General features: G+C 40.2%; 2 protein-coding genes and 1 long non-coding RNA gene across 4 annotated transcripts in view; 1 reads left to right on the top strand and 2 right to left on the bottom strand.

The window, feature by feature from the left end:
• The window catches only part of LOC130987205 (uncharacterized), a 698,101-nt gene that overhangs the window by 404,546 nt on the left and 265,796 nt on the right, over positions 1-27,759 (top strand). The gene's annotated exons all lie outside the window — the stretch shown is intronic.
• LOC130987224 (uncharacterized) lies at positions 7,691-8,941 on the bottom strand. Its single transcript, XR_009089619.1, has 2 exons — positions 8,448-8,941; positions 7,691-7,860 (listed from the first exon to the last, which is right to left on the bottom strand). It is a non-coding gene; the product is annotated as an uncharacterized LOC130987224 (long non-coding RNA).
• On the bottom strand, positions 12,798-15,506 carry LOC131026086 (uncharacterized). The gene is made up of 4 exons (XM_057955861.1): positions 15,323-15,506; positions 14,876-15,232; positions 13,332-14,542; positions 12,798-13,013 (listed from the first exon to the last, which is right to left on the bottom strand). The coding sequence occupies exons 1-4, from the start codon at positions 15,504-15,506 to the stop codon at positions 12,798-12,800; spliced, it is 1,968 nt and encodes a 655-aa protein (XP_057811844.1).

Genomic DNA, 27,759 nt, shown 5'->3' with positions numbered 1-27,759 from the left:
GCGCTCCGATTGGCAGCGGCCCCTTGATTCGGGGCCTAGGGTTCCGATCTGCTTTGCGGATATTTTTGGGGAACCAGAGCAAAGCAGCGGCGGCGGTGGCGCCCCTGGATTGGGGGCCTTGAAGAATAGGTTTGGGTGTCTCTGACCCCCGCCCGCCGCCCACCTCCTAACTCCCGTCGCCCACCGCCTGTTCACAACTCACGAAAGTAAGCTTACCCAGATCTGTGATTTAAGACGACGGCGCGAATTGTTTTTGGGAGTAATTGTTTCTTCCTTGAATTGTTTCTGTGATTTGGATTGTTTTCTTGAATTGTTTATGTGAATTGTTTCTTGAATTGGGAGGGAGACGAGGAAGACAAGGGGGACAGAGGGAGACGAGGGTGGCGGTGACTTCGCCGGAGGAGGGGGTCGGTGGCTGATGCCGGCGACTTCGCCGGAGGTGGGTGGCAGTGGATGAAGAAGAAGGTGAATGGAGGAAGAAATTATTTTAATTAACTCAATAATTTGATGGGTCCCACTCAATTAAAACATAACACTCAATTTCTTAATATCCGTGCCGAAAAGAATGTTGCCATGTTTATTGGGACGGAGGGAGTATAAAATTAAAAAAATATTAGATGTTAGATATTACTCCCTCCGTCCCGCGAGTCTTGACACGTTTTCCTTTTTGGGTCGTCCCACGAATCTTGACACGTTTCCTTTTTGGGCAATAATTATTACATTCTCTCTCCTACTTTATCACTTTTATTATCCTTTCTCTCCTACTTTATCAATTTTATACTTTATTAATTACACACTTAAAACACTAATCTACAACTCCTTAATTCCCGTGCCGAACCCAAACGTGTCAAGACTCGCGGGACGGAGGGAGTATAAAATTATAATTAAAATATTATATATATATATATATATTTATAAATATATATATATTATAAATATAATTCGATTTTTCGGTTTTGTTCGGTTTTAAAAAATCCGAATCAAACCGAACCGAAAAATTGAAATTTTATGGAAAAAAAATCGAACCGAACCGAAAAACCAAAAAAACCGAACCATATTCGGTTTGAATAGGTTCGGTTATTCGATTTCGAATTTTTTGCTCACCCCTAAATTGTGTGGGACCTTATCTCCACTCAAACACAACTACCACACTTTTTTCTTAAAATCAATATCATTCATATTGGATCGCAATTTTTAAGAACGGAGGAAGTGACTATTACTCCTATTTTCTATTCAATAAAATCTATTAATCTTATCTATATAGATATATATAAAAGCACAATCACTTTATTATATAAATATTTTTTATTATAATTTTTTCTATTGATACAATTTATCACATTTTCATAGTTTTTACTATGTAGTTTTTATTTAAAATGAAATTGTAGCTTAACATTATCTTATTTGACTAGTATTGCAATTTAATGAAATATGTAACAACATATTTTTATCTAAAATGATCATAAAATGTTCAGTTAAGGTATATACAATATTTAGTTACTTGTATATTTAATGAAACATGTAATCACATTTTTTACTAAAATGATCATAAAATATTTTCAGAGCGTATATACAATATTCAGTTGCATGTTTATTTAATAAAATATGTAATCACATATTTTTGTCTAAAATGATCATAAAATCTTCAGTTAATGTATATACGATATTTAGTAAACCTAAATAAAATTATTAAAATATTAACATTGATTAAGATTTATGATTTTATATGGACTTTTAACAAAATTATTTATTTATTTATTTATTCTTTCTTTCTCTCATGAACATTCAGTTAGCAAGTATAAAATAAATGAACATTTAAAATTAATCAAGTCACTATAGTTGTGTATCAATTATAATCGCACAAAATTAATTATAATATAATCATGGTACTATAATTAATAGTATTAATTATTATTTTTTCTCTTAAATATGACTTATAATCGCACCATTTTTTTTTTTATAAAATCACTATAATTTCCGTTGGAAAGTTTAATTGTTTGTTGGCCGAATTTGATCGAATTAATTTATTCATTTAATGCATAAAAATATTTAAAATGTCATGATCCTTGATCATCTATTTAGGATGATTGTTGCTAGGTTGTAGTATTGGTTGATGTTAGATCCAGAGGGTCTCAAATAGGTGTATGAGGGGGGAGGGGGGGGGGGAGAATACACCTATAGGTTATGTTGCACAGGTGCGAGGGGGCGGGTGCAGGAGCAATACGATTCGGATGCGGGGATACGGATTTTCAAAAATTATAGGGTACGATTCGTGAAGGATACGTCTGTTATATTTATATGGAGTATATTTTATTATACGTGACCAATCAAATTGAAAAAAGAAAAGAACATTCACAAATTAAATATTGCATTGCAAATATAAGTTACAGTAAAAGTTTCAATAATGAAGGGATGAAATTCTCTCTCTTAGATGAACAGTAACAGGAGCGTTCTCCATCTCTGAAAAATGAGATTTTAGGGTCAGCGTTTTGTGCGCCGTTCCCCTCTGCACCTGCCGCCGGTTGCCACCGACCCGGCACCACCTCCAGCCTCCGGTCCGCGGCTTCTTCACCCGTCGAATATTCAATCTCAAGTCTCAAACACTCACCGGACGCCGCCTCAAGGAAGCCACTGCTTGACGCCGTCGTTGCTGTCTTCGCTCCGACGTCACTGGATCTCGCCGGCCGCTGCCTCGCTCCGACGGTGGGGAGGGCTGCTTGCTGCGCTAGATCGGCGTCTGCGTGGATCCAAAGATCTGGATCGTAGGACTCCAGCTCCGTTCCGACGAAGCCGACGAGTTTACAGCTGCCACAGTCTGGATCATTGGACTTCGCCGCTGTTGCTGCTGCTCTGGAAGTTGAGATCGCCAATTAGTGCCGGCGATGGCAGGTTCTGCCGACTGGTCGGCACTCAATCTCCCTCCTATTTCAAATAACTTTAGGTCTCCTCCAACGAACACTAAGCAGCAGGAGGCTGCAGAAACACAGTTTTTAATTTCTACCGCTGAGAATCAAAATCACGTTGATGTTAATTCTTTACCTACTGCACGTGCTCTTCTCAATGCGGGAAATTCTGCTACTGACCAACAAGTTCTCGCAGCTGAGCAGCTGCCTACGGGACTCCCTGAGGTAGCGGCTTCGGAAGGCAAAATCAAGGCGTCGTACGCTGCTATGGTCCGTCCTCGTTCAGCCCGCAAGCCTGATATCTTGGCCAACAAGTTTGCGGCTTTGAATTCGGAGAAGATTGGCAGTAAATACAACTTGGATATCCCTGCTGAATTCTACAAGAAACAAGTGGAAACTTTTGATCATGCTCTCATTGGGCGACTGTTGCTTCAAAAAGGGGACAAACCGAGAACTACTTTCGGTCTTAAGGAAGAACTACAACATCATTGGAGCATTAAAGGTTGCTGGACGCTAACACCTATGGCCAAGGGCTTCTATATTATTAACTTCAGTTCTGCAGAGGATAAGGCAATAGCTAAGCAGCGCAATGGTTGGGATTTGTCGCAGGGCGCTTTTCGACTCCGGGAATGGACACGTTTCTTTGATCCCTACAAAGAGATTTCATCGCTATGTCAAGTTTGGGTGCGGCTATACTATCTGCCGATTGAGTTATGGCATCCTGAGGTTTTCTCGGCTATAGGCAGAGCTATCGGTCTTCCGATTCGGTTTGATGGTCCGTCTGTGTATAAAGAAGTCGGACATTTGCAAGAATTCTCGTTGAAGTTGATTTGTCTCTTCCTCTTCAATGATTCTATGACCATCGGGTGTGACAATAATTCTATTTTTGTTGAATTTTACTATGAACGGTTACCACTTTATTGTTCTTCATGCAGAATTACGGGGCATAGCCGGGACAAATGTATCAAAAGCAAAGTCAAAGATCATGCCAATCAGTCGAAAAATGATGCCACTGAGAAGCAAGCAGGGTCTAAAGCAAGGGCTCGTGGGAAAAGTTGGCAGCCTACTGGAAGAACTTTACAGGTTTCTTCCCCGAAAGGACTACAAAATCTGCAGGGAGAGTCTTTTGACAAGGTGGCAACTGATGTTAATCCCTTTGGTCCTTTGACTGAGGAGGATCGGGTGATTCAGGGGGATTTTTTAGCTGATGATAGTACAATGTCGGAGAGGCATAGTGATGACGCGGAGGTGGGGTTGCATAACTCCCGTTCTTCGATTCACGAGGATAGTTTCACTGCTCGGGAGAAGCGCTCAGGGAAAGAGGCTTTGGATCTCTTAGGTCCGGATTTATTGAATGCAGTTTTTTCGAAAACTGTGGAGACGGGTTCTAGCAGTTGTGAGGAAGTGGATGAGGAAATCTTTGCTGAAAATTTGGAGAATGATGTCCATGATTTCGAGGGTTCCGAGTCTAGGGTGGATTCTGAGGTTAGTCAAACAAAGTCTACTGTTGATGAGATCAGGTTGGATTTGGCTAAAAAAATAGTGCAGTTGGAGGCAGCTATTAAAGCTCAGCGTCTTAAGGAGGTTCTTCAGTCAAACAGAGATTCCGCTATTAAACGGCCGCGTGGTAGGCCGCCTAAGAGACATGGTATTCAAACCGGGAAGAAGGACCCGCCGGCAGGAACAATTAAATCTAGGCTGCGTGGAACAGAAGAGGTGGAAAGTAATCAACAATCTGAGGATTTGATTAACAAACGTATGCAAGAGGCGAAAGAGTTGGGGCATAACCCAATGGATTATGTGATTGAACAGCGGACATCGAAGAGCAGCAAAGTTATGAGTGACGTTGCTGACTTTACGGCTAAGAGTTGGGCAGCTCAAGTGGAGAGGGGGGAGTCCCAATCCACTAGCAATCATTAGTTTTTATGAACATGCTTGTTTGGAACGTCCGTGGGCTCACTGATGAAACCAAACTTCTTCTGAAAGAGCATTGTGCCTCTTTTTCGCCGTTGGTGGTCGGTATTCTGGAACCTAAAATGGCTTTTCATAATTGTCCTGCTTCTTTTTGGCGTTCTTTGAATGTGGTTCCTTGTCATCAGAACTCCAGAGTTGATATGTGTTCGAATATTTGGGTGTTCGTTCATCCTGTTGTTTCTGTCAGAATTGAGTTATCTACTGATCAGGTTGTTTTATTGAGTTGTGTTTGGCTTCATCATAACTTTAGGGTTGTTGTGGTTCACGGCTCAAACTCTCATATTGAACGGCGCACTCTGTGGCTGGATTTGCTGAATTATTTTGATGGTCAGACGGATTTCATTGGTGATTTCAATGCTGTTAAGGGAGCTCATGAACGGATTAGCACCCGTCTCCCAAATGCCGCTGCTTGCAGAGAGTTCAACGATTTTATTGCTGCTACTGGGTTTGTTGAGCCCCAGACTTCTGGTCTTCGATTTACTTGGTCGGGCCGGAGGTTTATGCCTTCTCATGTTGAGTCAGTTCTTGACAGGGCCATTGTTTCGACTTCTTTCTCAGATAGCTGGCAGTCTATAACGTCACATGCTCTTCCCCGTGTGACGTCTGATCATGCACCATTGGTGCTTATTTGTTGCCAAGCTCAGCAGACTAGTCGTCGTTTCTTCAAGTTCTTACATATGTGGACTAGTCATCCGGATTTTGAGAGTTTCGTTGAGAATTCTTGGCGGGACCCGATGGACACGCGATGTCCGATTTATAGGGTTATGTTTAAACTTAAACGGCTGCGAAAGGAGCTGCAAAATTGGAATAGAACTGTCTTTGGGAATGTTGATATTTCAATCGCTACTGCGCAGCAGGAGTTATTGGAGATTCAGGCTCAGATTTCACAGGAAGGGTATACGGATGCGCTTTTTGACGCAGAGGTTTTAGCTCAGGCGAAAATTAACGTGTCTTTATCCAGAAAGAGTAGTCTGCTTCGTCAAAAATGTAGAGTCAAGTGGCTGCATGATGGAGATCGGAATAACTCGTTTTTTCACTCCCTGCTTCGTTACAAGAAGAGATCTTATATGATTGCCCATCTTGAGATTAATAATCAGATGGTTTATGATCAGGAGGAGATTGGTGGTCATATTGTCCAGTTTTTTACTAGTCTCTTTGCTGAAGATCAGACAGCTGAGGTGGATATTGTGCAGATTGAGGCTGTAATTGATCACAAGGTTTCCTCCGCTCAGAATGCCTTACTGTCTAGGATTCCTGATCAGGAGGAGATTACCGCTGCGGTTTTTGACATGGATCCACACAATGTTGCGGGTCCGGATGGCTTCTGTGGTAGGTTCTATCATGCTTGCTGGAGTATCATTAAGCAGGATATCTGGGAGGCTGTTAGGAATTTCTTTGTGGCTTCCTATCTTCCAACGGGTTGCAACTCCAATACTTTGATTCTCATTCCGAAGAAAGAGACGGTGAATTCTGTTGCTGATCTGAGGCCTATTGTGCTTTCGAACTTCCTTTTCAAAATCATTTCAAAATTTTTGGCCACGAGACTGAGCGGTGTGGCGGCGGAGATGGTTTCCAAGCATCAGTATGGTTTTGTTCGCGGTCGTTCCATTCATGACTGCATTATGCTTGGTTCTGAGGGAGTGAATTGCCTCAAGCGTTCTCATGGGGGGGTTAACATGGCTTGTAAGATTGATATCAGAAAGGCTTTTGATACCTTACGTTGGGATTTTCTTCTTAAGGTTTTGCGAGCTGGAGGCTACTCTGAAACTTTCATCAGATGGATTGCTATTATTCTTCGTTCTGCAAGACTTTCAATTCTTTATAACAGCAATCTTTGTGGTTATTTTCAGTGTTCTAGAGGCGTCAGGTAGGGGGATCCTTTGTCCCCAATTTTATTTGGAATTGCTGAAGATGTGCTCAGTGTCCTCTTCCAGAATTGTGTTGATTCTGGTAATCTTGTTCCAATGAATTTGACCAGAGGTACTGCTTTCCCTACTCATCTCCTTTATGCAGATGATATTTTGGTGTTTGGTCGTGCAACGACTGCGAATGCTCGTAAGATCACTCATATTTTGGAGTTTTATGGCTCTATCTCGGGTCAGATCTGTTCTATGGAGAAATCTCACGTTTATTTTGGGGACAAGACTCCTAACAGGTTGAGACGTCATATCATTAATATTTTAAATTTCAGGAAGGGTTCTCTGCCATTCAATTATCTGGGCGTGCCTATTTTCTCTGGGAGGGTCAAAGCCTCTTTCTTGCGTGCAATTCATGATCGGATTATTCTCAAGTTTGCCAGATGGAAGGGCATGCAGCTTTCTATGGCTGGTAGAATTTGTTTGGTGAAGTCTGTGATTCAGAGTTCTATTACGCATTCTATGATGGTGTATCGCTGGCCGAGAAGTCTCATTAAGGACCTGGATTTGAAGTGTCGGAATTTTATCTGGACTGGCGATGTTTCCAAGAGACCCAGCTGCCCGGTTAGTTGGGCGAGGGTGTGTGCTATTAAAGAGGAGGGTGGTCTTGGAATTCGTTCATTTGATATTATGAACAAGAGCTACTTGATGAAGATGGCGTGGAACATTATTGGTGGGCATTGTTTCTGTCACAGCCCACTATCCCAATGACGGGTTAACCGGGGTTATGACTTGGGTGAACAATAAGAAATGGAAATTAAAAAGGGATTTACTAAATAACCAACATTAATAACAACAAACTAGTGGTATATATATATATATATATATATATATATATATAACCACTTGGGTAATTAACAAATGAGCCAGCCATTACGACTAAACCCCAAATGAAAGTTAAACAAAATGAAGGAGTAATAAGTTCCACAATACGATAACAAATTCAGAGTGTTTGCAGCGGAAAAACGTGTGAGTTATGCATATGGAGATGCATACTCAAGGTTTCATTACATAAACATCAAAAGGGAAATCCGCTCAACACCGATCCATTCCATCGCCTGCTCAACCTGCACATTTAGAAATACATGCAGGGCTGAGTATAAAAATACTCAGTGACATAAGCCGAAAATACAACATGCATACATATATAAATTGAACTGCCATAACAGTAACACACAGGGGTTTTCATAAATGACCTGCGCTTACTAAAACATTTCGTTCATTTTCATAAAGGTGGATGCATCCCATTTTCAGTCTATATGATCCATATCTGCCCTTTCTATCACGCGCCGGGAAGGAGGCCTCCTTACCACGGACGCCAAGACCGGTCGCAAGCGACTCGCGGTCTCCATGAGTGTACACGTTAACCCTAGCTAGCGACCTTTGTCTAGCATAGGATCCCAATTGGATTTCCTTTAAAGTTGGCGAACCAACACAGATAGGATACATATAAAAACATAAACATTTTGGCAGTCAATCATTTTCATAAACATTTCATTTTCATAACATTTTCATTTTCATAAAGGGCATTAAACATATAAGCATTTCATAAGAACTGAATAAATAGTCAAAACATGTCATGCATATATATTCGCATATGAGGCCTACGTCACGCAGGGGATCTCTATATACGTAATAATAAAATAATGCCCACCTTAAACGTTCTTAAAGCTGGCGTGGAGTCGCTTATTCTTCGGCTTCACTTTCTGTCGCCCGGACCTTCATTGATGAAGAGTCGATAAGTTCGTGAAGAAATTGTCATAAGACAAAGTCTAATTCTACGTGCCTAGGGTATCTTTTAAAGTTTTAGGGTTCTAGCAGCATCCATATTAATCTCGTTTCATTCAATCAATAAAATGTAATCACTTATCATGTAACTATCATATAGGTTCGAACCCAATTGTTCGAACATCAACATGTACATAATCCATAACTTCCTTCTACACCCGTCATTTAGTCAAGTACTCCATCAATTAAGAACAAGCTATATATTATTACCCTGAAAATTTAATCATTATAAATCATGCTTTCTCATACTTCGCACATTTTCATCACTTAAATAAATAAATCATTTATAAACATATGCTTAGCAATTTAATATCTCAATTAAATCCCAAGCTCATTTGATAAAGTAAATCATATACTTAATCATTCTATAACACAATTCCACATAAATAGTCTCAATATTTTTTTTTTTAAAACATGAAGCCATTCTAATAGGACATTTTAATTCCATTATAATGGAATTACTCATAAAATAATTTAATCATTTTTCTTTTAAAAGAAACCATATTTATAATATTCTATACATTTCATTTTTTTATGTAAATAAATAAGAAATTCCATTATTCATTTATAAATAATAAAACATTTTAAAATCCATTGAGATGAAATAAAACATTTTAACCATTTAAAAAAAATCCATACTCGTAAGCTTTGAAAATAATTTTATCATATAATAAATGGGGCTTAATCCCAAAATATTTGCTTTAAAGTCCATTAATAATTTAAATAATAGAATGGACTTCATTTAGAATAAATAATCCCAACTTTAAATATTAAAATTTAAATCAAGAGATTTAAATTCACTAAATTAATTTAGTGAAATTCAAACATTTTAAAAAAATAAATAGGGCCAAAATTCGTAGGCCTTATTAATCAATTAACAGCCCAAAATTAATTAAAATGGGCCCCAAGCAATTTAAATAAATACCCAACATAATTTAAAATAAAATGGGCCCAGTATATTTTAAATAAAAAAAATCGGCCCATTCCCTTCTCTTTTTTTAAAAAATTTTCGGCCCACATACAAGCCCAAAACCTTGAGCCCAACCTAAACACTAACCCTAACATAACACACAACACACAAACACATAACACCCACACTCAAGGCTCAGCGCCTCACTCTCCCTCTCTACCTCTCGGCTCTCTCCTCTTCTCTCCCTCTCGTCTCTCTGTCTCACCGGAAGTCAGCCGCACGCCGCCTCGCCGTGAAGGAGCTCGGCCGCCGTCCATCTGGTCTTCCTCCTTCGGCTCCTGCTCGGACAAGGGCGCGGGGTAGCTTCCTCTCCATCCCCTCGTCTGGAACAGGGCATCTGCCCTCTCCGCCATAGGGAGTGCACGGCCGCCGCCTGGCCGCCTCCTCCGTCGTCCGTCGTGGCTGAAATCGCGGTGGAGGCCGAGCCTTGCCTCGCCGGGAAGGTAGGCTCCAGATCTGAGCTCCCCCTCTTTTCCTCTTTTCCGGCCGACCAGGAACAGCTCGGTGTTCCCGCCGCCGTGTCGCCGCTGCCGATGCCGCCTCCGGAAAGATAAGTTCTCTCTCCTTTATCTCTCTTTCCCTCCCCTGTTCTCCCTTCTCTTCTCTTTTTTTTTTTTCACAGAAGCCCTAACCATCTCTCTCTTTACCCTCTTCTCTCTCGTTTTGGCAGGACAAGGGCTAGGCGGTTACCGCCGCCGTGTCGCCTTCGGCCGTGAGCAGCCGCCGGCTGCTCTCACCTCTCTCCCCATTTTCGGACAACACACAAGAAGTCCCAAAATTTTCAGTCCAGAAAACACACATAGAGCACTTAGGGTTTTCAAAATCTGTTCTTTCTCATTCATTTCTTTTTATTAAAACTAATTGTACATGTAATAGATTAGAGAATATAGTAAAATGTGTGCGTGTGTATTATTCTGTTCTTCTTTTCTTAACAAAATCAATTCTTTGGATCCTTGTAACTGTAATAGTTAGGAAAATATAGTGATTATGCGTATGTGTGTATTTGTTGCTGCTTTGATGCTTGATTTAGAATTAACTAGAAAAAAAAATATAAAGAGAAATTTGGAGTAACCTCGATGTAGCTGGTATTTGGTGTCTAGCTGGAATCTGTGAATTATAATTCAAGCATAAGATCGTATAGCTTGGATCAGAATGTTAGAAACTGAAAATTAATGGAGTATTAAAGCAAGTTTTACCTCTTGAGGTTTACTGTAAGAGCTTTGAATGAAGTCAATCTCTTCTTTGGCTATTGAAGAACTAAGGAGGAATGGGAGGAATGTTGGCTGCTGATTTTGGTTAAATAAAAGTAAGTTGCATGTTGAGATGTTAAAGGTGTAGAAGATGGCTGGCAAAAGGAATGGGCTGATCTGGAGAAAGTGTAAAGAATCTCTTTATTTAGTGGAATGGTTGGCATATGATGAGTGTTTCCAACACCATCAATTTATTTAAGAGTAAGATGGATGTGGAAATGAAAAGTATGTGTAGGTGCTAGATGAATGTGATGAATAAAATGCCTTATTCTGTATTTGTAATACTAATTTCGGGTTCCCATATAACGAAGCTTCGTTATAACTTTCTATAAATTACATATTTTATAACTCGTTTTATAAGTCGAAAATTAATTACGACTTCAAGTAAATAATAGAAATACTATTTCTATCGTATATAAATTAAATAACATGACTTTGCTAAGTCAGTTATAATCCGAAATAATAATTATTGACTACTCAATAATCCTTTAAATCTCAAACGGATTCAAATAATAATAAGAATTTAGCACATCAAAACACATATATAACAATTAAATCACATCAGATAAATCAAATCAGTTTTATTATTAATGAATGCCGAACCCTAATTATTAAGTCTTTAATCAGTGATTAAAAACTGGGATATGACATACTATCCCCCTTAAAATAAATTTCGTCCCGAAATTTGTACCTCAGGAAATAATTCTGGGTATTTCTCCTTCATGCTAGACTCGAGTTCCCATGTCGCCTCTTCTTGATCATGGTGCTTCCAAAGGACTTTTACTAAGGGTATCGACTTATTCCTTAGTACTTGAATCTTCCGATCTATAATAGATTCGGGCCTCTCTTCATAGCTCATATCTGGGCTGAGGATAACGTCGTCCCTTTGGATCACGTGTTTTGGATCATAAACATATTTTCTCAACTGCGACACATGAAACACATTATGCACATTCCCAAGGCTTGGCGGCAACGCCAGCCTGTAAGCTACCGGGCCCACCCTTTCTAGGATCTCATAGGGTCCTATAAAACGGGGTTTAAGCTTACCCTTTACGCCAAATCTTGTAATCCCTTTAGAGGGAGAAATCTTCAAAAAGACTTTATCCCCACACTCAAACTGCAAGTCGGTTCGACGTTTGTCGGCATAAGACTTCTGTCTATCTTGGGCCTCTTTAATACGCTGTCGAATCTGACGGACGATCTCAATCATCTCGCCTACTGTATCTGGCCCCAAGATTCTTCTTTCGCCGACTTCATCCCAGTAAAGCGGCGATCTACATTTCTTCCCGTATAACGCCTCATAAGGTGCCATGGCGATAGTTGCTTGATAGCTGTTGTTGTAAGCAAATTCGATTAGTGGCAACACACGCTCCCAATCTTCTCCTCTATCTAGCACAACAGTCCTTAACATATCTTCTAGCGTTTGAATTGTCCTTTCGGACTGACCGTCGGTCTGCGGGTGGAAAGCTGTGCTGAAATTCAACCTTGTTCCCAATTCCTTCTGCAAGCTTATCCAGAATCTGGAGGTAAACTTAGAATCTCTGTCGGACGTGATTGTCTTCGGCACCCCATGTAAACGCACGATCTCCTTGATGTAGAGTTGGGCTAACTTATCTGATCTATACGTGATAGGTATAGGCAGAAAGTGTGCACTCTTTGTGAGTCTGTCTACAATGACCCATATTACCGTGTTACCTCGTCTTGTTTTTGGCAATCCTGTAACAAAGTCCATTGCAATATCGTCCCATTTCCATTCTGGAATCTCCAAAGGCTGTAGCTCGCCGTAAGGTCGTTGGTGTAAAGCCTTTACTTGCTGGCAAACTAGACACTTTTCGACGAATAAAGCCACGTCTCGTTTCATTCCTTCCCACCAGAAATTCTCTTTTAGATCTTGATACATCTTAGTGCTTCCCGGGTGGGCGACATAAGGAGTGTCATGGGCTTCGCTCATGATCTTGTTCTTGAGTTCCTCGTCATGAGGGATGCATATTCTCCTCTAAAAGAAAATAGCATTATCGGCTTCTTCGTGGTAGTTCTTAAGATTTCCTTCTCTTATCTTAGCTCGTAATTTCTCCAATTCATCATCCTTCCTTTGAGCTTCTACCACCAATTTCCTCAAATTCGGTATAATCGCGACCACCCCCGCTATTGTAGCAGGTGGGTTTATCACCTCTAATTTCATCCTATCAAATTCTCGTATGAGCTCTTCTTCCTTTGTAAGGATGTATCCCAGTTTCAATGGAACCTTGCGGCTCAATGCGTCGGCTACTACATTGGCCTTCCCCGGGTGATAATTTATACCACAGTCATAATCTTTTACTAATTCGAGCCACCTTCGCTGTCTCATGTTGAGATCTTTTTGCTCGAAGAAGTACTTCAGACTTTTGTGATCGGTGTAAATCTCACACCTGACACCATATAGATAATGTCTCCAAATTTTTAGTGCGTGCACTACCGCCGCTAGTTCAAGATCATGGGTCGGATAATTCACTTCGTGTGGCCTAAGTTGCCGCGATGCATATGCAATCACTTTGCCTTCCTGCATCAAAACGCATCCTAGTCCGTTCTTTGATGCATCTGTGTAGACCACATACTCCTTGTCTGGTTCCGGAATTGTTAGCACTGGCGCTGTAGTTAGCTTTTCCTTGAGCAACTGAAAACTTTCTTCACACTCGTTAGTCCATGTGTATTTAATTCCCTTTCGGAGCAATTGCGTCATCGGCCTTGCTATCTTGGAAAATCCCTCAATGAATCTTCGATAGTAGCCAGCCAATCCCAAGAAACTTCTGATCTCGTTTGGGGTAGTTGGCGACTTCCATCCTTGTACTGCTTCCACTTTGGCGGGGTCCACCTTAATACCTTCTGAAGATACAATATGTCCCAGAAATGTAACTTCTTTGAGCCAAAACTCACATTTGTTGAATTTGGCATAAAGGCGTTCATCCCTAAGAGTTTGCAAAACAGTTCTCAGATGTTCCCTGTGTTCTTCTTCATTCTTGGAGTAAATGAGGATATCATCAATAAACACCAAGGCGAATTTATCCAAATAAGGATGAAATACTCTGTTCATGAGGTCCATGAACACAGCTGGTGCATTTGTTAGTCCGAACGGTACAACTACGAACTCGTAGTGACCATATCTTGTTCGGAAAGCCGTTTTGGGTATATCTTCATGTCTAACCTTTAACTGATGATACCCAGACTTCAAATCGATTTTGGAGAAAACACTCGCGCCCTTGAGTTGGTCGAATAAATCATCAATTCTAGGCAATGGATACTTGTTCTTAAGCGTTAGCTTGTTCAGCTCTCGATAATCGATGCACAATCTCAAGGTTCCATCTTTCTTCTTGACAAACAGCACCGGCGCTCCCCATGGGGACACACTAGGCCTGATGAAGCCTAGGTCCAGCAACTCTTGTAACTGGATTTTCAACTCTTCCAATTCCTTCGGGCCCATTCTGTACGGTGCTTTTGATACCGGCGCCGCTCCTGGCTCTAGATCGATGGTGAATTCTACTTGTCTGTCAGGTGGTAATCCTGGCAAATTTTCTGGGAAAACATCTTGAAAATCCCGCACGATCTCTACATCTTCCATTGTCTTTTTGGTCTCAATTCCCCCGTTCAGGTATACGAGGAAGGCTTGGCAGTCTTTCTTGTTCATCATCTTCCTTGCCTGTAAAGCTGAAATAGTCGGCACTCTGTTCCTCCTGCATATTCCGTGGAAACTCAAAGCGTCCCTTCCTGGAAAGTTGAAACCGATTTTCCGCTCTTGGCACAATATCGTGGCATAGTTCTCCGCTAGCCAGTCCATTCCCAGGATTATATCAACGTCCTCCATCGATATAACATGCAAGTTGTTTGCTATAACCTTAAACGATCCTATGGTCAGTTCTAGGTTCGAGCAAGCATGTGTTACTACTGCTATTCCTCCTATTGGTGAAGAAATTCTCAAGTCCTGATTAGTCTTTTCAGGTTGGAGCTTTAAAGTTTTTATGCATGCACTTGCAATAAAAGAATGCGAGGCACCTGTGTCAAACAGAAGTATAACAGGTGTGTCGAGTAATGTGCCCATACCTGCCAAATTCCCTTGGTTGTTTCCTTGCTTATTCTTGTGCAAGGCATAGGCTCTTGCCTGTGGAATTTGCGGTGGACGTATCGCAGGTCGATGTTGTTGCTGTGGTGGTGGGTAGAGTAGTTGTTGGCCTTGAATAGCCCTGAGTGGTTGTACTTGGCTCGGCTGATTTGGCCCTCTCATTCCTCCTTGAGGTTTTCCTTGGCAGTCTCTGGCAAAATGGCCCTTCTGGCCACACTTAAAGCAGGTATTGCTGCCAGCCAAGCATATGCCGTGATGTGACTTGGAGCATTTGGGACACAAAGGTGCCCTGAGCTGGCCTTGATTGTTTCCAGCTGATCCTGGATTGACTGGTCGTCCTTGCCATTGCCCTTGTGGCATCATGTTTCCTTGCCATGGCCTCTTGTTATCTTGGTTGTTGTAGTAACCCCTATTATTGTTGTTGTTGCCATCCCATTTTCTCTTCCCACGATCGTTGTTTCCTGAAGCTTGAGTCTGGGTTGGGCGGTCTTCAGGCATGGCTGCTTCAACATCCAAGGCTCTGCTAAGTGCCTCAGAGTGGGTGAGATTACCATGACCAGCAAGCGCCATCTTGATCTCATGCCTAAGGCCTGAACGAAACTTCTCGGCCATCTTTTCATCAGTGTCAATCAGATGAGGGGCATAGCGAGACATGTCGCAGAAAGCGCGATCGTATTCCGTCACGGACATCTTGTTTTGTTTCAGATTGAAAAACTCCGTCTCTTTCTTCTTTCTGTAGCTCTTGGGAATGTATTTATCGTAGATCTCCGTCTTGAAGTCTTCCCAAGTCAGGTTTTCCAATTGTTCGAGGGTCATTGCCCTCTTCTTGGTTTCCCACCAAAAATCTGCCGACCCAGTTAGTTGGAATGCAACACAAGAGAGTCTCTCTTGGTCAGAACAGTAAAGAAAGTCGAAAATCCTTTCCATTGCTCTAATCCAGATTTCGGCATCAGTCGGGTTGCCGGTCCCGTTGAATGTTGGCGGGCTCTGTTTAAGAAAAAGTTCCTCAACCCTTCGTGGGGGTTCGTTTGCGGTTCCCACATTGTTTCTTGGGGCTCTTATGGGAGGCATTCTGTGCTTCAAAGATAAAAGATCCTCAGTATATTCCTTACCTCAATTCATAACATATTCATCTTGATTTAATCATGAAAGCATCATAACAAAACATCTAAATCCTTATTGATCACAAGAGGGTACTAGGACAACTCAACAATTGTAAGGCTCAATTCTTGAACGATATCAAAACAAAGTGGTGCAGAAAAATTTGTTGAGAAACTCAAACGAATAACCAGATGGTAGAAAGGAGTAACTACTAGGTCGAACAAAATGATCTAGAGTAAAAACTCATCTGGCTTTTCAACCGAAAGTTGAAACACATGGGTTTTCAACCCAAAAGACGTCGACTGATATTTGAATCATGTGGACTGGCTAGGTCCAATCATCATCACCTCCCAATCACACGGAAAACATTATCCCAAACTTAAAAAGTCGTGGACAACTATTCATAATAATAAAACTCAAGTTCGTACTGGCAAACCAAAAGCTTAATTTAAAGTTCTATGTCCTATTGAACCCAAACCCCCACGTATAACATGTACACAAATATATACATATATATAGGCAAAGCATACTGTTCTTAAAATCTATCGTGTACTAAAAGTCGATTCGGTGTTCCATCGCGTGTGAACATTTGAACGTAGAGACTATGCTCAAACCCTTGATGCAGCGTTTGCCTTGAATTCGTCTTGTATCATCATCCCGTGCTTTTCCTTCAACGCGTACATGTCTTTTCATTCCTCTTTGTAGTTCAAAAGAACCATTGTTTCATTGTGGAAGCTGAAATGCTCTAAGTTCTCTTTCATTCTTCTACATCATCACTTTAAGAATCTAGATTGTAGAGATATCCTACTAATCCAGCAGTCTATGTTCTTTTAGAATAGTGATCATGCAACTTATAGCAATCTATGTTTTTCTGGGGAAAGCATGTGTCAATTCTCTATCATTCTTCTTATCATAACATCATAACTGCAATGATATGCCATGAAAGGCAAAACATTCAACATTTCAATGAAAGGCAAAACATTCAATAATTCATCATAGCATGCTCTTTACATAAACATTTTCATGAAACAGTTTAGAACAATAACATCTTTAAAACGTTGAAACTGCAGTTACCTTTTTCCTTGATTGAGCACGATGTAATGGAGTGTTGAGCGGTGTCGTATGAACCCACGTATGTCTAGTGAATCAAACTAGACTTGGCTTTTTAGAATAAGGTTTCTAGGGCCAGAGCAAACGAACTGCTCTGATACCACTCTGTCACAGCCCACTATCCCAATGACGGGTTAACCGGGGTTATGACTTGGGTGAACAATAAGAAATGGAAATTAAAAAGGGATTTACTAAATAACCAACATTAATAACAACAAACTAGTGGTATATATATATATATATATATATATATATATAACCACTTGGGTAATTAACAAATGAGCCAGCCATTACGACTAAACCCCAAATGAAAGTTAAACAAAATGAAGGAGTAATAAGTTCCACAATACGATAACAAATTCAGAGTGTTTGCAGCAGAAAAACGTGTGAGTTATGCATATGGAGATGCATACTCAAGGTTTCATTACATAAACATCAAAAGGGAAATCCGCTCAACACCGATCCATTCCATCGCCTGCTCAACCTGCACATTTAGAAATACATGCAGGGCTGAGTATAAAAATACTCAGTGACATAAGCCGAAAATACAACATGCATACATATATAAATTGAACTGCCATAACAGTAACACACAGGGGTTTTCATAAATGACCTGCGCTTACTAAAACATTTCGTTCATTTTCATAAAGGTGGATGCATCCCATTTTCAGTCTATATGATCCATATCTGCCCTTTCTATCACGCGCCGGGAAGGAGGCCTCCTTACCACGGACGCCAAGACCGGTCGCAAGCGACTCGCGGTCTCCATGAGTGTACACGTTAACCCTAGCTAGCGACCTTTGTCTAGCATAGGATCCCAATTGGATTTCCTTTAAAGTTGGCGAACCAACACAGATAGGATACATATAAAAACATAAACATTTTGGCAGTCAATCATTTTCATAAACATTTCATTTTCATAACATTTTCATTTTCATAAAGGGCATTAAACATATAAGCATTTCATAAGAACTGAATAAATAGTCAAAACATGTCATGCATATATATTCGCATATGAGGCCTACGTCACGCAGGGGATCTCTATATACGTAATAATAAAATAATGCCCACCTTAAACGTTCTTAAAGCTGGCGTGGAGTCGCTTATTCTTCGGCTTCACTTTCTGTCGCCCGGACCTTCATTGATGAAGAGTCGATAAGTTCGTGAAGAAATTGTCATAAGACAAAGTCTAATTCTACGTGCCTAGGGTATCTTTTAAAGTTTTAGGGTTCTAGCAGCATCCATATTAATCTCGTTTCATTCAATCAATAAAATGTAATCACTTATCATGTAACTATCATATAGGTTCGAACCCAATTGTTCGAACATCAACATGTACATAATCCATAACTTCCTTCTACACCCGTCATTTAGTCAAGTACTCCATCAATTAAGAACAAGCTATATATTATTACCCTGAAAATTTAATCATTATAAATCATGCTTTCTCATACTTCGCACATTTTCATCACTTAAATAAATAAATCATTTATAAACATATGCTTAGCAATTTAATATCTCAATTAAATCCCAAGCTCATTTGATAAAGTAAATCATATACTTAATCATTCTATAACACAATTCCACATAAATAGTCTCAATATTTTTTTTTTAAAAAAACATGAAGCCATTCTAATAGGACATTTTAATTCCATTATAATGGAATTACTCATAAAATAATTTAATCATTTTTCTTTTAAAAGAAACCATATTTATAATATTCTATACATTTCATTTTTTTATGTAAATAAATAAGAAATTCCATTATTCATTTATAAATAATAAAACATTTTAAAATCCATTGAGATGAAATAAAACATTTTAACCATTTAAAAAAAATCCATACTCGTAAGCTTTGAAAATAATTTTATCATATAATAAATGGGGCTTAATCCCAAAATATTTGCTTTAAAGTCCATTAATAATTTAAATAATAGAATGGACTTCATTTAGAATAAATAATCCCAACTTTAAATATTAAAATTTAAATCAAGAGATTTAAATTCACTAAATTAATTTAGTGAAATTCAAACATTTTAAAAAAATAAATAGGGCCAAAATTCGTAGGCTTTATTAATCAATTAACAGCCCAAAATTAATTAAAATGGGCCCCAAGCAATTTAAATAAATACCCAACATAATTTAAAATAAAATGGGCCCAGTATATTTTAAATAAAAAAAATCGGCCCATTCCCTTCTCTTTTTTTAAAAATTTTCGGCCCACATACAAGCCCAAAACCTTGAGCCCAACCTAAACACTAACCCTAACATAACACACAACACACAAACACATAACACCCACACTCAAGGCTCAGCGCCTCACTCTCCCTCTCTACCTCTCGGCTCTCTCCTCTTCTCTCCCTCTCGTCTCTCTGTCTCACCGGAAGTCAGCCGCACGCCGCCTCGCCGTGAAGGAGCTCGGCCGCCGTCCATCTGGTCTTCCTCCTTCGGCTCCTACTCGGACAAGGGCGCGGGGTAGCTTCCTCTCCATCCCCTCGTCTGGAACAGGGCATCTGCCCTCTCCGCCATAGGGAGCGCACGGCCGCCGCCTGGCCTCCTCCTCCGTCGTCCGTCGTGGCTGAAATCGCGGTGGAGGCCGAGCCTTGCCTCGCCGGGAAGGTAGGCTCCAGATCTGAGCTCCCCCTCTTTTCCTCTTTTCCGGCCGACCAGGAACAGCTCGGTGTTCCCGCCGCCGTGTCGCCGCTGCCGATGCCGCCTCCGGAAAGATAAGTTCTCTCTCCTTTATCTCTCTTTCCCTCCCATGTTCTCCCTTCTCTTCTCTTTTTTTTTTTTTCACAGAAGCCCTAACCATCTCTCTCTTTACCCTCTTCTCTCTCGTTTTGGCAGGACAAGGGCTAGGCGGTTACCGCCGCCGTGTCGCCTTCGGCCGAGAGCAGCCGCCGGCTGCTCTCACCTCTCTCCCCATTTTCGGACAACACACAAGAAGTCCCAAAATTTTCAGTCCAGAAAACACACATAGAGCACTTAGGGTTTTCAAAATCTGTTCTTTCTCATTCATTTCTTTTTATTAAAACTAATTGTACATGTAATAGATTAGAGAATATAGTAAAATGTGTGCGTGTGTATTATTCTGTTCTTCTTTTCTTAACAAAATCAATTCTTTGGATCCTTGTAACTGTAATAGTTAGGAAAATATAGTGATTATGCGTATGTGTGTATTTGTTGCTGCTTTGATGCTTGATTTAGAATTAACTAGAAAAAAAAAATATAAAGAGAAATTTGGAGTAACCTCGATGTAGCTGGTATTTGGTGTCTAGCTGGAATCTGTGAATTATAATTCAAGCATAAGAACGTATAGCTTGGATCAGAATGTTAGAAACTGAAAATTAATGGAGTATTAAAGCAAGTTTTACCTCTTGAGGTTTACTGTAAGAGCTTTGAATGAAGTCAATCTCTTCTTTGGCTATTGAAGAACTAAGGAGGAATGGGAGGAATGTTGGCTGCTGATTTTGGTTAAATAAAAGTAAGTTGCATGTTGAGATGTTAAAGGTGTAGAAGATGGCTGGCAAAAGGAATGGGCTGATCTGGAGAAAGTGTAAAGAATCTCTTTATTAGTGGAATGGTTGGCATATGATGAGTGTTTCCAACACCATCAATTTATTTAAGAGTAAGATGGATGTGGAAATGAAAAGTATGTGTAGGTGCTAGATGAATGTGATGAATAAAATCCTTATTCTGTATTTGTAATACTAATTTCGGGTTCCCATATAACGAAGCTTCGTTATAACTTTCTATAAATTACATATTTTATAACTCGTTTTATAAGTCGAAAATTAATTACGACTTCAAGTAAATAATAGAAATACTATTTCTATCGTATATAAATTAAATAACATGACTTTGCTAAGTCAGTTATAATCCGAAATAATAATTATTGACTACTCAATAATCCTTTAAATCTCAAACGGATTCAAATAATAATAAGAATTTAGCACATCAAAACACATATATAACAATTAAATCACATCAGATAAATCAAATCAGTTTTATTATTAATGAATGCCGAACCCTAATTATTAAGTCTTTAATCAGTGATTAAAAACTGGGATATGACATAGTCATCAGATTATGCGCAGTAGATATTTGACGCCACTTTGTCGTCCTACCAAGGCGGCGGCGTCTTCGATCTGGTTGGGCTTGAGGCCGAAAATCCCTGAGTTACTTGATGAGGCTTATTGTTATGTGGGTGCAGGAACTTCGATCAATTTTTGGAAAGATGATTGGCTTGGTTACTCTCTTGTGAAGCGCTGTGGTGTCCCGGATTTCCTTTTGGAGACGCTGACTTGCTCAGTGGCGGATTATTATTATGAGGGGGTCTGGCATTTCACTCAAAACTTTTTAAATGTCTTCCCGGAAATCATTTGTGATATCCTGCTTCTTCCTGTCGGGGAGGGTTCGGATGATAGGTTTTGGAAAAGTTCTGTGCATGGTACGGTCTCTGCTGCCGCAGCTTTCTCAAAACGCTGTCATGGGTTTCCTATTGTTAAGTGGGGTTCTTGGATTTGGGAAAATTTCATCCCGGTTCGACGTTCGTTGCTTTGTTGGAGGCTGATTCATAACCGATTACCTACTTTCGATTACCTCATTAAGCAAGGATTGATTTTGCCTAATTTTTGTTGTTTTTGCTATAGGAGTGGGGAGTCTATCGATCATCTTTTCTGGCAATGCAGCGAGCTTAGACATGTTTGGGAGGAGTTCTTGAACTGGTTTAATTTTAATGGTGAGCATGTTGATATCCATGGTTTCTTAGTTGCAGCGTGGAATCATAAGCCTAGCTCTCAAGTTCTGACGTACTGGAAGGCTGGTATTATTTATCTTCTTTGGGCTATTTGGCATCAAAGAAACGAGTGTGTGTTCAAAGGGAAGGTTGCTTTTAAAGAAGTTGAAGCTAACTTCAGCAAGTTGGGTTGTATGAATAACAGTTGGTCGGATTATTTGATTATTAGGAGGATTGGGGTGGCGACTAGAGCTTCGCCGCCTCCTATTTTTGTGAATGTGCATTGGTGGCCCCCGATTCTACAGTGGATTAAGGTCAACACTGATGGCTCCGCTTTAGGAGCTCCGGGGAAGATCGCTGCGGGCGGGGTATTTCGGGATAATCACGGTTGTGTCCGTGGGTGTTTTCATCAAGATGGCGGAAAAGGGTTTGCCTTTGAAGCGGAGCTTCTTGCGGTCATTCTCGCGATTCAAATTGCGCATGAGAGGAACTGGCGGTTTTTGTGGGTGGAATCAGATTCTACTTATATTGTGAATCTTTTCGGAAGTCGGGATTATTTGGTGCCGTGGCGCTTCGTGGCGGCTTGGAAGAAGACCTTAGGTTTGCTTAGAGATTTCAATTTGCAGGTTACTCATATTTACAGGGAGGGTAATAAGCCGGCGGATATTATGGCAAGCGAGGTGGTGCAAAATGGTTGGTGGCTCCATGCGATTGAGGCTATCAAGACGGCGGTTGGTCTTGACATGGCTTCTCACAGCCACGTTCGTTTACGTTATTGATGATTTGTGATTGTGATTTGGCTTGCGCTTGGGTGAAGCGGTTTCATCTTGGCTCTCGGTTGCGGTTTCGAGGGGTCACGGCGACGACGTCTTAATGTTTCCGTCTTCGCCTTTTCTTTGCTGTTGTTATGTTGTTTTGTTCCTCTTCTGTGCTTTTGGGAGCCGGAATTTTTAGGGGCGATGGTTCGGCCGGAGCTTCTGAAAATTTCCAACTCAGCTTCTCAGGCACCTTTTCTTTAACGAGTACTCTTTTTACTCTTGCTGAGGTTTTAATGAGGCTCGGCCCTTAGTTTGCTCCCCCTGTGCTCTCAAGGGTTTTGGTTCTGCCGTTTTTTTTTCACTTTTCCTCTTTAATAAAAATTTTATTTAAAAAAAAAAAGTTTCAATAATGAAATTCTTCAAAAATTGCAAAAGAGCCCAAAAAAATGAAAAAAAATCGCATTGCAAATATAAGTAAAGTAAAAATTTCAATAAATTGCATGTAAAAATTTCAAATTGCATGTAAATATAAATCAAAAATTACAAAAAAGCCCAAAAAATAATTGAAAAAATTGCAAAAAAAATCAAAAATAATTGAAAATTTTGCAAAATAGCCCAAAACGCACCCTATTTGTGGGTGCGCGAATCGGATTCGCGAATCCCTTTTTTTTTTAGGGGATTCGCCACGCGAATCGCACCCGCACCCGCACCCTGCGCGTATCCGATACTGCACTGTGCTATTTTTTGAAGAATCCGTGCATCATAGCCTATAGGCAATTTTTTTGAAAATCAAAGGGATCTCAAGATAGAGATCAAAATGAAACTTTACACACAAACTAAGACGCATGTTTACTGAAAAGAGTTTTGACTAAACAGGGTTGACGACTGATACTGAAATACTCTTCAGTAATGAGTTATCAGTTAAGTCACTGGGACTTAACTGATGCACGTTAAAGCTTCAGTCGAGTTTGCTAAAACAGAGATGTTATAAATCTTCCTGACTATCAGATGATAGATCAGTCAGACTGATAACATACGCAGCGGAAATACTTTTGTTTCGTAATAGCCTTTGTTGAGCACGTTGTTAGTCTTGGGTTTCTCTTTGTATTTAATCAGTATTCAGTTTATCAAAAGTAAGAACACAAGTAGGAAACTAAAACTAAAAGCTGTAAATAATACAAAGATTTTTACGTGGTTCGGAAAACACTTCCTACATCCACGGTCGGTTGATCAGACCAACAACTTTACTCCGCAAGTGCTTACGGGTGCACTGCAAACCGAATCTGTGTGCTTAGCCGGGTGCACACCACCGAATCAACTGAAGATCCAATCTTCAGTACCAACACTTCACTCGCGTTGGATTTCTCACTCCTAGCACGAACTGGCACTAGGATCTCACGGAGTCAGAGTACCTTCCTGAACTCCTTTTCAACTCAAACACTCGATTCTATCGGTCGAAGGGAGGTTTGAAATCTTGCCAACTAAACTTCAAAGAACAAGTTCTTTGGAGTTAGTTTTGACCTAGTCTCTGGATAAACAGGGGTTTGCCTAAGGTCTAAGAGAATGTATGTAATCAGCAGTGACTGATTTTTGGCTTTGGTATTCTCTTCTTCGATTCAAGCTTTGGAGAGGTTAAGCTTTGGCTGAGAAACAATTTTGGCAGAGTTTCAGCTTATGTCGTTGAATCGGTGAAAATTGAAGTGATCCTCGAGCGCTATTTATAGGAGAGGTCTTGAATAGATCCGGTGGCGGAGAACGTCTTCAAGATTTCTTCCGTTGGAGAGCTTTTTGAATTTGGGCTGAGGCTTCAATCTTCGAGGTTCATTGTTTGGTGAGAACGGCTATGTTGAGGAGCAGGAGATGCGACGTCTCTGATAAAGTAGCCACCAAATAGGAATGACCTCTTCAGAGAGGGATGATCCTGAGATCTCTGTATTTAATGCGGCTGTACTTTTGGAGTACGTGGCTTCCTTTGAACGTTGGAGGTTCAGTCCGAGGAAGAATGTTTAACTGATATTTGACTTTAGTATCAGTCCGTTGAATCCACGTGGCACGCATTAAGTAATCAGTTTCGGACTGATTCTTCAACTGATACTTCAGTTGGCAACTTTAGTCTTCAGTCTTCAGTCCTTCGTCCTTCAATCTTCAGTCTTTCGAACAGTAACTAAACTAGAAAAGAACTCTAACACTTGAGTTCGAGCAGTTATAGTCTATTACAATCAAGGCCTATGGATTTTGGTATCATCAAAACAATGATCAGGATATTCCATTAAGTTCCCAACAGTTGAAAATTAATATTGATGGTTTCGTGCGGGATTCGATTATTCATGCGGGAGGGGTGGTCCGCAATGCTTCTAACGAGGTGACTGCGTGCTGCCATTTTTCCGATGGCAGAGGCACGACTCTTGAGGCGAAACTACTCGCCCTCATTATTGCGATCGAGCGAGCCTTCGTTGAGGGTTGGAATTATATCTGGTTCGAGTCCGACTCTAGCTTTGTGGTCGGTCTTCTTACTACACGATCTGTGATGGTTCCATGGCGCTTTAAAAATAGATGGAAACGTGTTATTTCCTTCGCCTGCGGCATGGTGTATCGCGTCTCCCACATCTTCCGAGAAGGCAATCGAGTGGCGGATCATCTTACCTCAATGGTTACGGCTGAGGGTTTTTGGCCTTATATAATTATGGAGCTCTCTCAACTGGTTCATGAAGACTCTTTTAGAACCTTTACTCGAGTCAATCTTTAAGTTTGCTGCTGAGTTTCTCACGCAGAGAGGCTATTCATGGCGTCGACCGGTTTGTTGAAAGTTCACGGGCTGGTTCTGGTGGCTGCTGGTGTGGCGCGGTTGTGGTGTGTTCATTGTGGATCAAATTTCATCTGGAATGATGATGATTTTCGTGTCTGATCATGGGATTAGGAGTGGCTATTCGCAGGTTTTTTCAAGCTCTTGGTGCGCTAGGACTTGCCCGGCTCCTTTGGGGTTTTCTTTCGCTCATGGCTTGTTTTATCAAGCCTGAGTTTTGTTTGCTCGAGTATTTTTTCATTCCTTATTGTCCTTGTTTATTCGGGTTGAGTGAGCCAGGATTATCTAAGGGTGATGGTTTGACCGGAGTCCCTCAGATAATCTCAATTGAGTTCCTCACCCGTGCTTTCTTTTACGATTTTCTTGGGTACTCTTTTTTCTCTTTCTTTAAGAGGTTTTAACGAGGCCTTCCCATAGTTTGCAGTCTGTGCTCTCATGGGTTTTTATTTCTTTAATAAAATTTCTAATTCAGTAGTAGTATTAGTAGACAATTATGCTAGGTAAAGTGGTTAATACAATTATCATTTGATGGCCCAATTCGTGCCAGATATACCGTAATTTTATTCATTAAATATAAAAAAGAATATATAGATATAATATAGGGAAAATGTGCAGATTGGCCCCCGAAGTAGTAGCCCTTATAGCGTATAACCCCTCTTATTCACTGTGTGTACAACTAAACCCCTGAACTCCGAGAAAAGGGTGCAAATTCCCCCCTCTGACCTAACGCCGTTAAGTGTCCGTTAATGTTTGGGTTTAATTGCACCCTCTACTTCAGGGGTGGATCTGCATCTTTATTTTTTTTTTATAATTTCAGCAACCCACCTCCGGCATCAACTTAACCTCCCCCCATACTCATCGGCTCCAACTTACACTTTATCAGCTCGCACGCGCTCAATCTCTTGATCGTCGACTGCTTACCGCCGACATGCAGCAGCATCACCAACTCCAGATGTGGACCTGGATTGAATCCTGCTTGGTTCAAATCCATATCTGTATTTTTTTACTTGGGTCAGGATCCGGTCCAAATCCATTAGGTCCAAAAAAATGAGATTCATGTCCAGATCCATTAGATTCATAGGGTCTCGAGTCCTGACCCGGATCCATTCTTTTTTCTCTTTTAAAATAAATTTACAAATATTAAATTAACCAAAAATAAAATCATGATTATTATCTAGAGTTTTAATAATTATTCAAAAATAAATAATTAAAATTTAAATATATATTATATAGACAAATATATACACAATTAATATCATAAGATAAGCCTAAAAGGTTAAGGTGTTGGAGGAGATGTTGATGTGCGGGGCGGTAAAGAAGCTGGTGGCGTTGCTGCATATAAGCGGTGGGCAGTCGACAACCAATAGATTGGGCGCGTGCGAGCTGACAAGGTGCAAGTCAGAATCAATGAGTACGGGGGCGGTTAAGTTGATGCTGGAGGTGGGTTGCTGAAATTATAAAAAAAACAAAAATAAAATTAAGGTGCAGATCCACCCCTGAAGTAAATGGTGCAATTAAACCCAAACGTTAACGGACACTTAACGGCGTTAGGTCAGAAAGGGGAATTTGCACCTTTTTCTCGGAATTCAAGGGTTTAGTTGCACACACAGTGAGTAAGAGGGGTTATACGCTATAGGGGCTACTACTTCGGGGGCCAATCTGCACCTTTTCCCTATAATATATTAACACTCACACTCACACACACACACAGATATATATATATATATATATATATATATATATATATATATATATATATAGGGTGCAGTTATAATGAGAACCACACTTATCGTGAGAACATAAGAACCATTAAAATCAATGCATCTGCTATATAAATTAATGCATTCGCTATTAAATTTAATGCATCCGAAAATAATAAAATTTTTGTTCCCTTCAGGATTCGAACCCAGGATCTGCATTCATTCACCAAGATGATGCATCCACCGTAGATCTTGATGATCGAATGGCTTAAAATGGTTCTCCGTTCTAATTTTATTTAGTGGTTCTTATTTGAACCTCTCCCTATATATATATATATATATATATATATATATATAGGGGAGGGCTAGAATAAAAACACTTTTAAGTGTATAAAATATAAATGATTTTCAACCCTTAGATCATCAAGATCTACGGTTGATTCGTAACCCTGTTGGATGAATTCGTGGTCCTGAGTTCGAATCCCAAAGGTAACAAAAATTTATTTTTCGCAATTCGTAACTCTGTTGGATGAATTCGTAACCCTGTTGGATAAAATTCGTACATTAAAAAACGTTTATATTTATATTTTAAGAAGTGTTTTCACTGTAGCCCTCCCCTATATATATATATATATATATATATATATATATATAT

Source organism: Salvia miltiorrhiza, chromosome 5 (genome assembly GCF_028751815.1).
Source record: "Salvia miltiorrhiza cultivar Shanhuang (shh) chromosome 5, IMPLAD_Smil_shh, whole genome shotgun sequence".
NCBI lineage: Eukaryota > Viridiplantae > Streptophyta > Magnoliopsida > Lamiales > Lamiaceae > Salvia > Salvia miltiorrhiza.
The sequence above is the reverse complement of the archived record's forward strand: the minus strand, read 5'-3'. Positions and strand labels throughout refer to the sequence as shown.